Below are 12,457 nucleotides of genomic sequence, written 5' to 3' on the forward strand. Positions count from 1 at the left end.
TGTCTGGTGTGTTCTTTGGACTTCATGGTGTTGTTGCTCCCAATATTCTCTTAGACAACCTCTGAGGCCGTCACAGAGCAGCTGTATTTGTACTGACATTAGATTACACACAGGTGCACTCTATTTAGTCATTGGCACTCATCAGGCAATGTCTACGGGCAACTGACTGCAATCAGATCAGGGGCTGAATAATTACGCACACCCCACTTTGCAGTTATTTATTTGTAAAAAATGTTTGGAATCATGTATGATTTTTCGTTCCACTTCTCACGTGTACACCACTTTGTATTGGTCTTTCACGTGGAATTCCAATAAAATTGATTCATGTTTGTGGCTGTAATGTGACAAAATGTGGAAAAGTTCAAGGGGGCCGAATACTTTTGCAAGCCACTGTATATATAGCAACAGAAATCCAGAAAAGCCTACGAGTACACCTCACAATAAAACTAAATAGCAATACAAAATGTTTAGGGTACCATTTAAACTACACTGAAATGACTTTTGTTCAAGTTATAAATAAAATTGTAAAAAAAAATCCAAACCATAGGTTCACTTTTACATCTGTATTAGAGATGCTTTTTAAGTACTCCTTATTTGTGTTACACTGGACTTGAGTTCATCCACTGTCTGAAAAATCCATATTGGCTTCTTTCCCTTCAACCCAACTTTCTTCTGATTGGTTATCCCTAACAAACAGAAGGTTGAACAGCAAGAGTTGACCATGTAAAGGCCATCCGTTCTCATTTACATCGTGCTGAGCATAAAAAAAAAGGCCTGAATTACTGAACTCAGGGTTGGCTGAAGCCTGCTCTTTGGGGTCATAAGATTACTTGTACATACAGGGAGTGTAGAATTATTAGGCAAATGAGTATTTTGTCCACATCATCCTCTTCATACATGTTGTCTTACTCCAAGCTGTATAGGCTCGAAAGTCTACTACCAATTAAGCATATTAGGTGATGTGCATCTCTGTAATGAGAAGGGTGTGTGGTCTAATGACATCAACACCCTATATCAGGTGTGCATAATTATTAGGCAACTTCCTTTCCTTTGGCAAAATGGGTCAAAAGAAGGACTTGACAGGCTCAGAAAAGTCAAAAATAGTGAGATATCTTGCAGAGGGATGCAGCAGTCTTAAAATTGCAAAGCTTCTGAAGCGTGATCATCGAACAATCAAGCGTTCATTCAAAATAGTCAACAGGGTCGCAAGAAGCGTGTGGAAAACCAAGGCGCAAAATAACTGCCCATGAACTGAGAAAAGTCAAGCGTGCAGCTGCCAAGATGCCACTTGCCACCAGTTTGGCCATATTTCAGAGCTGCAACATCACTGGAGTGCCCAAAAGCACAAGGTGTGCAATACTCAGAGACATGGCCAAGGTAAGAAAGGCTGAAAGACGACCACCACTGAACAAGACACACAAGCTGAAACGTCAAGACTGGGCCAAGAAATATCTCAAGACTGATTTTTCTAAGGTTTTATGGACTGATGAAATGAGAGTGAGTCTTGATGGGCCAGATGGATGGGCCCGTGGCTGGATTGGTAAAGGCAGAGAGCTCCAGTCCGACTCAGACGCCAGCAAGGTGGAGGTGGAGTACTGGTTTGGGCTGGTATCATCAAAGATGAGCTTGTGGGGCCTTTTTCGGGTTGAGGATGGAGTCAAGCTCAACTCCCAGTCCTACTGCCAGTTTCTGGAAGACACCTTCTTCAAGCAGTGGTACAGGAAGAAGTCTGCATCCTTCAAGAAAAACATGATTTTCATGCAGGACAATGCTCCATCACACAGCGTCCAAGTACTCCACAGCGTGGCTGGCAAGAAAGGGTATAAAAGAAGAAAAACTAATGACATGGCCTCCTTGTTCACCTGATCTGAACCCCATTGAGAACCTGTGGTCCATCATCAAATGTGAGATTTACAAGGAGATAAAACAGTACACCTCTCTGAACAGTGTCTGGGAGGCTGTGGTTGCTGCTGCACGCAATGTTGATGGTGAACAGATCAAAACACTGACAGAATCCATGGATGGCAGGCTTTTGAGTGTCCTTGCAAAGAAAGGTGGCTATATTGGTCGCTGATTTGTTTTTGTTTTTGAATGTCAGAAATGTATATTTGTGAATGTGGAGATGTTATATTGGTTTCACTGGTAAAAATAAATAATTGAAATGGGTATATATTTGTTTTTGTTAAGTTGCCTAATAATTATGCACAGTAATAGTCACCTGCACACACAGATATCCCCCTAAAATAGCTAAAACTAAAAACTACTTCCAAAAACATTCAGCTTTGATATTAATGAGTTTTTTGGGTTCATTGAGAACATGGTTGTTGTTCAGTAATAAAATTATTCCTCAAAAATACAACTTGCCTAATAATTCTGCACTCCCTGTATATTCACATCACCTAAATCTTTGGCCATCTTAACACAAGAATCCACCTAATTTCCCTGTGAAAAAGATGCTTGTTTTTATGGTTTATGCGTTTACGAATCCAGGATGTCTTTAAGAGGAGGTGGTCTTAAAACAAACATGGTACCACACGTAACTGTGGTTTGGTCTATTTCACACTGTAATAAGAGCGTTTGTCCATAGGTTCTGTCCTCCTCTGCTTAAAGTGCAGGTCAGTGCTTCTCTTCAGGCATCTTTCCCCTTTTGTTCTGTTCCATTCATCGACAGGGTTTGGTAAAAAAACAAAAAAAAACAAATATGTTGCCCAGGGAAAATAAAACCAGCTCTCTTGGATAAGCATTTCTTATCATTTCCAGTGAAACATAAAATAGCTCTTCCTTACAATTACATGTGCCACCACAAGTGATACTCCTTTGAATGTAAGAAATAACCCAATTTTTATTTTAGAAATGCACATTTGACCAAATGTGTGACCAAAGTCTTAGTACTAATTTTGATCTTTATAGTATTATTCCAGGTTTAAATCTGTTTCGTACACTCACACAAGTCTTTTGACAAACAGGCAATTAAGTTCAAAAGTGGAAAAAAAAAAAAAAAGATCCAGAAGCCATTTGCCATTTTTAAGTCTTTATTGTGAATAACCAGTTTATTCGTTCTCCTCACTCCTGAGCCTGGCGTTGGGGTTCGTGACCTTAATTGCCAGCTGAGCTGCCCTCTCCACAATCAGCTTCCTGTTCTTTGAGGAGACGTTGTGGGCAATCTCGGCACAGTGAGTCCTACAGAGGCACAGAATTCGGTTAGTGAAAAGGTGTCTTCAAGGAAATATAAGCAACTGACGTGAAATTTTTGTATTTATCCCAAATAAAATAATTATAAAGAGTTTAGTCTGTCACACTTTAAATAAGCACAAATTCAATCACAACTTTATGGACATTAGCAAGATGTCAAAATGTCAAGCATCAGGATGCAGTCCATGTTCTGGGAAAGACAACCCTCTGAAAGTTGTGCCACAAATTACGTGAAAACTATGGAGTTGATTATCTGACCCTCCAACATATCTACTACCTTATCATGGCAAAACAAGAATTATAAGTCAGCTGAATGTATACAGACATAACGGGAAAATATTCTCAGATTAAGTAGCAAACTTGTTTTGTTTAGCCCTGCTTTGTGTGACCACACACCACAGCTTAATCTTTACCGACTAGACCATCATCTCTGTGGACTTATGCTTACACCTGGTTCAAAAAATAAGTTATTTCTAAAAAGAAGAAGTGAATGAGAAGAATCAAACCGCTCCCTTGAACCACAAACCATAAAGTTTATCTGTAAGAGATTACAACAGTGAAAAAAATGATTATATGTCTAAAGTTTGTCTATCCAATACAGCTAAGAAACAGGGGTCCTCCTGTAGCAAACAGTCTGAGCACTATTAGGGTTCTCAACACGACCTGTCGTACGGGATCAATTATAATATCTTCTGAATCAAACTAACTGCCAAAACACTGAGTACTCTCAAAAAAGATCAAGTCTCTGAAAACAAGCCAAGTGGCTTTATTATAGGTTAAAAATCTTTTTGATAACCAGAAACTGTGTACACATACAAGAAGAAGAGAAATTCCCGCTGTGTCTGACCATGGGAGACCACCTAGTATTTCAATGTAGGTGTTTAAGTGTTACAAACTTCTTTCCTCTAAACACTGAACCCTCCGCTCTACTTGGAAACAGTGACCAGATAACTGTGAGAACAAGACATCTATTAATAGGATGTTGTGAATTCAGTTTTTGTGGAGGTACACTGACAGTCAACTTCCTCATACAAGATCTTCCTTTTTTTAAATGACATCTATATTTGTGGATATCAGACTGTTAAGTTATTATATTAGTCTCATGAACTAAAACCACCTTTAAAAAATATTATCAGGGGATGAGTGGTGTCCTTTCTGATCATGGCCTACAGTTACAAAATTAAATATCCTAAAAAACATAAAAATTAAAAAATTAAAAATTGGGGCTCGTATAGTGGCTCAATCCTTCCAGTGTTTGGTCTCATCTGCTGAGGTTTGAGACATGTTACATAAGTCTGCAGCTACTTCAACATACTGGAGACAAAAACAACATTTTTCTCACTTAAAAGTCTTTGAGTGGCGACTGATCAGATAGGCTAAGGCTGAAGATAGGGCTTAAAAATTACAGTCCCTGTTATTTTTCTTAGGTAGAAGGCCAAAAAAAATTTTAAGCAAAAAAACCTCTTTAGGAGGTAATACTAAACCAGCAGCAACTTTCACTAGAAAAATGTCGAGAAGACTGAGAATGCAAACATCACTCACTGTTGAACCGGTCAGTGCAACCGCAAACTTTAAATATATGAAATGCTCAACAGCTTTTGCACACAGACCTCAGAGAAAAGTCAGCAGCATTATAACATGATAAGTTGTGCTTATTGGGGTTTCGCTGACTCAAACAGCACCTTGTGTTTATGGACAAATACCACCAAAATACACAGATTTCTGCTATATTAAACCAATTTCTTTACTGTACATGATCTCATCATGCATATATGCACAGTCACCGTCTTAAAGGCTTTACCTGACCAAGGAAGACTCCGTAAAATCCTTCAACATACTTTACCTACACAAAAACAATTACTCTGTATCCCTGTAGCTGTCTAATTTAATATAGTGTTTGCATACTTTTAATTATAATAAACATTTGCACAGGGTAATATTCCAAGACAAGAAGTTAACTAGAAGACATTGGGGAAAAAAAACCTATGTATGACACTATTCCAATACAAGCCATTTGGTGCACCATGTCCTCTACATCTACAGCAGCAGTAATCTACATGCATGTGCATTCATAACTTACTTGTTGCTCATCAAAAGGACCTCGAGCTCCTTGACATTGTGCACCAGGAACTTCTTGAAACCAGTTGGCAGCATGAACTTGGTCTTCTTGTTGCTACCATAACCGATGTTGGGCATCAGCATCTGGCCCTTGAACCTCCTGCGGACCCTGTTGTCAATACCTCTGGGCTTACGCCAGTTTTTCTGTAGGGATATGTGAATAAAGGTGTAGGTAATATAACTCACTGACATGAGTTAGTCCCTGCAGTTAAACAGTCCAAAACTGATGGGCATCTATGACATCACACTTACCGCGATCTTGACATATCTGTCAGACTGATGGCGGATGAACTTCTTGGTTCTCTTTTTGACAATCTTGGGTTTAGTGAGGGGCCTGAGGGCTGCCATGGTGACTGAGGACAAACACATAAAAAGACAAGTTTAGCACAAACTCAACATGCCAAACCTCACAGTTGCTGCACTATATTCGGTCAATTACTAGCTGAAACAAAAGACAAGCATAGCCTTTATATCTCAAAACATCTACAACTACACCGAGAAGTGAGTCTCAAAGCAAACGTGCAGACCATCGTTAGCTAGCGCCTACGGTAGCCTCAATGTTTAGCTAGCTAGCCAAGCCATGCTACTCTACTGTAAGGATTTCACATGAGTTTGAGGTTAAATATAAATTCAATTACGTACAACTACTTTTGTTTTCTGTCACGTATTAGATTTATGAGCAGACTATATATCTATGAGACATTTAGTACAGCAGGCCTTTGCTGAAGACTACAACTCCATTTCACGTCGATGGCGCTGCCAGCCGGTAAGTCTCTTTAGCACCAGCACTTCGCTCAATTTAAGCACATATCGCAAGACAAAACTGTAAATCTTAGCCTGTACATATATAATACACGTCAATGATTCATGAACCATGTCAGGATGGGTGAATAATGGACAAAATCTAGCGGATTGTTTCAGATTGTACCAACTCACCCGCCGATGTAAATCCAAAAGGGACTTCGGGGATGGCGGAAGGAAAGAAAAAGGACTTCCGTGAGCATTGCAAAGGATTATGGGTGCTGTAGTCTATAAAAAAAACTGCAACAAGCTTTTTACGACTCAACCGGTGATCGTACTTTGTCAAAACTGTTTTAGCTACATATTTGGACTCTGGTCGTTGTTATTATTCGTAAAGTGTTTTGATACCTTCCGGTGGTGCTCTGGGGCTTTTAGCTGAACATACACCATTATTTGTAACACGCTCCCAAAACTTGGTACGTACTTCCTGAGCGGATACTTTCTCTTTTGTGGGGGGGAAGTGTGTATGTGCTGGGGTGGGTTTTTCTGTACTTCTCTAAACTATCAATAAAACACGGCAGTTCCTGTTTTGAGAAAACCAGAAATCTTTTTTCTTAATCCAGTTTGACTGCTGCAACCAGAGCTGGCAGTTGTGAAAAAGCTGGGAACGTGACGCAGGAGTGGGGCAATAAAAGGTGAATGAGCAGTTTTATGTCACATGATTGATGTCTTGTGATGAAGTGACAGTGTATTGTTCTATATCGCATCAGAAGACTTTGCACGGTGTGACTTTTCTCTCGTAGCTGCCGTGAAACGCTTTGGAATGGAGCGACAGCCTTTGATAAGGTAATGGCCGCGTTATTCTGTATTTCTTTGCTTTAAACTTTAACCCAGATCGCATTTTATTGTATTTATTAATTTTTTGCCCCCCAATTATCTTAACTTTCGTTTCTCGTTACTTGCAGTCAGCCAGGCAGAGATTATGGAGTCAATAATCCCGGTTATATACCAGCAGCTGCGGGGACGCCTGGTAAGATCTTTTACCCTCATTGTTATTTTCCTACTCCTTATACAGATCATTGTGATAAAAGTAATGTCTTCCGGCTGTGGGAGTGACGTCATCACGACGTACAGGTTAGGTGTAGGTAGCTGGAGGCGTCGTATGTAGTGTAACGTAAGAATGCCTAGCGAGATCTAAGGAAGTTTTGAGGAAGCGAGATCAACCCCTGCCTGAAGTAGTTGGTGCGGGAAAAACATCTCAGTATGGATACGACCATGATGGAGCGCCAGCGTAAGTCACACTGCACCCTAACAGCTTTTTAGGACGTTGTGAAGCAGTACGTGTAATTTGAGAAATACCCCGAGATTTCAGAGTAGACTGAGTGATGCACAGCGGAGTTTTTTTTATTTATTTATTTTACAGTTTTCTTTTCCCGTTTTCTTTTTGGTCTGGCTATGGTTCGTGAAAATGTCAGAACAGGATAGAAATTTTATACAATTTCAAAGTCTGTCTGTGGCTATGATTGAACTGGTTATTCTGGTTTGTTTCAGCAATGTTCGCCCCACCCGCTGCTGAGTCCCAGGGCCCCAGCGCTCCTCCGGCCAGCCGCCTGGATATGAAGGAACCAGCATGTTTGCCGGCACAGCAACGAGATGCCTGATCGATATGAAGGAACAGTCGCTGGAGGAGGCAGTAACAACAAGTGGTATGGACGTTTTGTCACATACTTACTTTGTTTGCGCCACTGTTAATCCCCTATATGCAGGCTGAAATGGTTCAATAAAACAAAATTGCTAAATAAAAAAAATAAATAAAAACACGAACATTTTCAAACGTATAAATATGGTATGCTATACCATATTTATACTTAAAAACACACACCCTTTTCACTTTTCCAAGAAACAAAAGGCTGAAAGGGGAGAAGACAATGAATGCAGCACTCATAAATTAATATTTACATTTACATTACAGTGTACAACAAAACAATTATGATGATGAGGCAACATGCATCAATAATAACCGATTTTACAAATATTTGCATTATTTACCCTTTTTTGACAAGGTTCTCAAATATGAAGCTCTATGAGTATATTGAAAATATGCGATGTTAATAAAATCACATGTGTATTACTGAGATTGTAACTTCTTGGGGGTATCTGCAGTGTTGTAAAGTTGTTCTTATCTTGGTAAATCTTTAGAAAGAATAAGAAAATATCAATATAAAAGATACCAGATCAATATTTAAATAAAATTGGACATTATCAGCAGGTTTTTCAGACATCATTAATCGTAGTGCCAGTCTCAGAGAAAAACTCAAATGACCAAACTTTGAGGTCTAGGGTTAGGATTGTCTTTTTGTTGTCTTTTTTTTTATTGTATGAATCTAAAAACGTTTTGTTTTTAAGGTGGATTTCTGCCTCCTCCCATGCCCACATTCCCAGCAGTGCAGCCTGAGCCTGCACTGGATCAACCCCAGTGGAAGTAAGACTCAAACCACTTTATTTCAACATCCTAGCTCATGCTATTGCAAAACATTTTCAATGATGGGATTTTAGGAAGCAAAAGGAAAAAAAATCTCAGAGCCTCAGCACTCTGACAACTGCTACTTCCTATTAAAAGGGTAGACATTGTGACATACTGTAACACCTTCCTTTATTTCTGGCAGCATTCCATCTATATCTGAAAACACAGCCCGGGATGCCTTACTCCTGTTTGTAAAGAGTAAATGCTGCTACAGTTCTGCACCAGCAAAGGATGGTGTGATCACTAACATGGAGGCATTCAATACATATAGGGTAAGATGAAATAGGCTGTGTTTGAAAAACCTACCACAAAATAACTGTCCTTTTTTTTTTTTGTTTTTTACATTACAGAGCATGAATAATCATTAATAATAACCAATACAAACATTTATGTTTTTCAGTACCGCCTGGAAACTTTCACTGAATCCAGATCTACAGAGTGGAGTCATGAGCCATACACAGGTACAATGCTGTTTAAATAAGTGTCATTTTTTATGTTAAAAAAATAGAATTACTCTTAAGTCTAAAGTAACGTTAGGAATTTCATGTCAGACAAACAGTCCAAAAGTCAAAGATATAGATCTGCTTATCGGTATGTTACAGTGAGCAAAATTCCATTAGCTCCCCAGTGGCTCTTTCAGCATTGTTCACCTGTCAGCCAGCTATTTAGGATACATTCTATTTGTACCAGGTCAGACGGTGGATGCCTATGCCCAACAACCTCCAGGGCCTTGGGATATTCCAGCTAAAACCCCCCAATTTTTTTTGGATGACAAACAATTTATTAAAGTTCCCTACACATCATCTGTGAAGGTAAGATGTGTAAAACGTGTTAAAAATAACAACTTTTACTGATTTTTAAAATTTTTTTGTTTATTTTTATCTCCCGATAAACATTGCATTCACAGCCCTGCCATAATTGTTTGGGAATCGGCCGAAAACCATGCAAAGACTGTGCCGGCGCTGGTAACGTAAGTATTTTGCACGGGCCTCAGGAGATAAAAGGATGTATTGATAAAATTCCTAAAAGTCTTTCCTTTTTCTTTTTTTCTCCTGACAGAAAGTTTGCTGGGTGTGTAATGGATCTCGTTATCGTCACGGAAATGATACGTGCACCCACTGCAGTGGCAGAGGAAGAGAAAAGTAAGCATAAACCATAGATTTCTTATTTTTAGGGTCAAACAGAGTTATGTATAATGAATCCAGTTTTTGCTTTTTTGTAAAACATACTGATAGTTGTTCTTTTACAGTTGCAGTTCCTGTCATGGGCAAGGATCGAGGCAGTGTGACGTATGCAAAGGAAAACAACAGCTCCTGGTCTACATCAAGCTCACTGTGAAATGGTGCATATTGATGAAAAATTACTTAGCTAGCTTAGCCAACGCAATAGTCTCTTAATAAGATGAATCTCATTCATATACGATGTAAAGCTGCTATAATAGAAGACTGAATTTCCTCTTGCTTGCAGGACTAACAACTCTGATGCCTATGTTGTGGAACAGTTGAGCGGGCTTCGGGTGGAAAACCTTAGCAAGGTGTCTGGCAAGGAGCTCTTCAGAGACACCCAGTACATGGTAAAAATCTATGATGATATTACTATCCATATTTGGTATGATACCTGGTACACTGCAAGAAAATAATTTAAAATAGATCATTATATATTTGTAACTAAAGAAGGGAAAAAAAATAACCAGAAAATTTTCTGTTAATATTACAGTTAATGAGCTAGCTAGTTTTATTTTAAAGTTTGTGGCAGAAGAATTTGAAAAAGACAGAATATGTATGGCTTGTTTGGAAGAGATGCCAGGAGAAAGCCTCTTTTCTCTAAAAAGAACATAGCAGCACCATCACGGCTAAGATTTGCAGAGTTGCATCTGAGCAAACCATAAAACTTTTGGAACGATGTGCTTTGGGCAGACGAGACTAAAGTGGAGATGTTTGACTGTAATGCACAACACAGTTTTTGAGAAAACCAAACACAACATATCAGCTTTAACACCTCATACCAACTGTTAAGCACTGTGGTGGTGCGTTGATAATTTGGGCTTCTTTTACAGCAACAGGACCCGGGCACCTTTCTATCATTGATGCGTCTGTATAGTACAGTCACATGTGACAAATCTGACAGCTAAAGCTTGGGGGAAATTGGCTCAAGTTGCAGGAAAATGATCACAAGCACAGCAGCAAATCAAAAACAGAAAGACTGAAAAAGAAAAGTTTTGCAGTGGCCCAGTCAATATCCAGACCTCAACCTGACTGAAATGCTGTGGCAGGACCTTTAAAGAGCTGTGCATAAACAAAGAATTCAATAAACTGAAGGAATATTATAAAGCAACAAAGTGAGAGACTGATAGCAGAAAATCATTACCTCAAGTTATTGCTGCTAAAGGTGGCTCTACAACAGACTGATCATGAGCTGTACTTAGTTTCACTTAGTCGTGTGAAAACATTCACATGACTCTAGTCCTGTCCTGACACATGACTGAATCACATCACTGACTTTAATCACATTATTGTCAGTAATGTTGCAAGAGGAGGCAATATGTTAAAATAACATCATTATTTTAGACCATGTTGCATCTAACACCATTTACTGTGTATCAGCCTGTGACATCTATGAAAGCATTGGGGATCACATTGACACTGAACACATCCTGTGAGACCATTGTGTAGGACTAGTTTCTTATCTGCTGCTTTAACTATGCAGTTTTCATATCAACTTATCAGAGCTTATAACTGTATATCTTTGTATCTCTCATAATGTAAAAAATAAACAATTTTTATCCTGCTGGAGCTATTTGTCAATAAGTCAGTGCAGTTTAATCAGTCACATTAACTCAGAGCTTAATGTAAATTCACTGTGAACACCCTTTGTAGGTATACCCACTCTCGGGATTCCCTGACACTTCGGTGGTGAGTGCTTCTCAGCGCTTTGTCAGTGAGCACCAGGGAAAGTACATGCAGACATCACGCATTCTACAGCAGGTATTTATGTTAATATTATATTTAAAAAAATTTTTTATTTATTTTCTAATGACTTTGTTAGTTAAAGAATAATTTAGCAGCATGCACCCTACTCATATTTTCTTTCTCTGTCTGCAGCGTCAAACCATAGAGCTGATCCCTGTCACCAAGGTCACGTACACCTGGAAAGGAGAATCACACATTTACTTTGTTTATGGAAACGAGTTCAAAGTTGATGCAGACAACTACCCTGCCACCTGTTGCTGTACTGTAATGTAAACACAATAATTGGGCATATCAGATCCTTTTACCTTTAATAAACCACTAAAAAGGACGTCCTATTTATCTGCTTATCATTCTATTTTGTTGATTTAAAAGGGACCTGTGTGACATATGGGCAAAGATGACTTCATCAAAGTTTGATGTAATGAAGCAGTTAAAAGAGGCATTGAATGTATAATTCACATATTAGTGGAACTTAAAAGACTTGTTCATTTTGCATGTTGCATGTAATGTCAAAGGTAAGCAATAGCGATTGTTAATGTTTTTGTTTTACATGCAATTTTAATGTATTCACTGTGGGGAAAAACAATACTGACACAGTGTAAACTTTAATGATATGTTATATGATTGTTTATGTTAAGTGAATCCCTTTTTTGCTATGTGACAGTAGTGATTTTTTTTTCCATTATCAATAAAATCCAGTTTTTCATACCGTCTATTTTTATTTTTATTTTTTTAAAGCAGGGTCTTTGTTAATTTTGAAACGTGTATTTTAATCTAATCCATTTCCGGTTGCAGAAACATGGTTTTCTTTTTTTATTTTAATTTTTATGATTGGGTAATATTTCTTTCGAAAAACGAAGCTCTGATTAAAAACATTTCGTAATGTTTTGCTGCGTGGTTGATTTCGTCATTA

General features: G+C 38.5%; 2 protein-coding genes across 2 annotated transcripts; one reads left to right on the forward strand and one right to left on the reverse strand.

Annotated features, from left to right (window-relative positions):
* Window positions 1–3,014: 3,014 nt before the first annotated feature.
* rpl32 (ribosomal protein L32) lies at window positions 3,015–6,390 on the reverse strand. The gene is made up of 4 exons (XM_031745507.2): window positions 6,247–6,390; window positions 5,563–5,663; window positions 5,273–5,454; window positions 3,015–3,180 (listed from the first exon to the last, which is right to left on the reverse strand). The coding sequence occupies exons 2-4, from the start codon at window positions 5,656–5,658 to the stop codon at window positions 3,051–3,053; spliced, it is 408 nt and encodes a 135-aa protein (XP_031601367.1). The 5' UTR covers window positions 5,659–5,663; window positions 6,247–6,390; the 3' UTR covers window positions 3,015–3,050.
* A 162-nt stretch (window positions 6,391–6,552) lies between these two features.
* ssuh2rs1 (ssu-2 homolog, related sequence 1) lies at window positions 6,553–12,253 on the forward strand. The gene is made up of 14 exons (XM_039604913.1): window positions 6,553–6,897; window positions 7,017–7,081; window positions 7,603–7,667; window positions 7,702–7,744; window positions 8,458–8,533; window positions 8,718–8,847; window positions 8,976–9,036; window positions 9,266–9,387; window positions 9,483–9,545; window positions 9,635–9,717; window positions 9,825–9,917; window positions 10,043–10,148; window positions 11,452–11,559; window positions 11,677–12,253. Exons 1-14 carry the CDS (start codon window positions 6,875–6,877, stop codon window positions 11,815–11,817), a joined length of 1,179 nt encoding a protein of 392 aa, XP_039460847.1. The 5' UTR covers window positions 6,553–6,874; the 3' UTR covers window positions 11,818–12,253.
* Window positions 12,254–12,457: the final 204 nt, after the last annotated feature.

The sequence above is a fragment of the Oreochromis aureus genome, linkage group 20, assembly GCF_013358895.1.
Source record: "Oreochromis aureus strain Israel breed Guangdong linkage group 20, ZZ_aureus, whole genome shotgun sequence".
Lineage (NCBI taxonomy): Eukaryota > Metazoa > Chordata > Actinopteri > Cichliformes > Cichlidae > Oreochromis > Oreochromis aureus.

Coding starts and splice junctions, on each gene's coding strand:
- rpl32 (XM_031745507.2), bottom strand. CDS start 5,658: ATGGCAGCCCTCAGGCCCCTCACTAAACCCAAGATTGTCAAAAAGAGA. Junction 5,455..5,562: donor ACAGATATGTCAAGATCGCG/GTAAGTGTGATG, acceptor ATATCCCTACAG/AAAAACTGGCGTAAGCCCAG. Junction 3,181..5,272: donor GTCCTTTTGATGAGCAACAA/GTAAGTTATGAA, acceptor GTGCCTCTGTAG/GACTCACTGTGCCGAGATTG.
- ssuh2rs1 (XM_039604913.1), top strand. CDS start 6,875: ATGGAGCGACAGCCTTTGATAAG. Junction 9,918..10,042: donor ATCAAGCTCACTGTGAAATG/GTGCATATTGAT, acceptor TCTTGCTTGCAG/GACTAACAACTCTGATGCCT. Junction 10,149..11,451: donor TCAGAGACACCCAGTACATG/GTAAAAATCTAT, acceptor CACCCTTTGTAG/GTATACCCACTCTCGGGATT.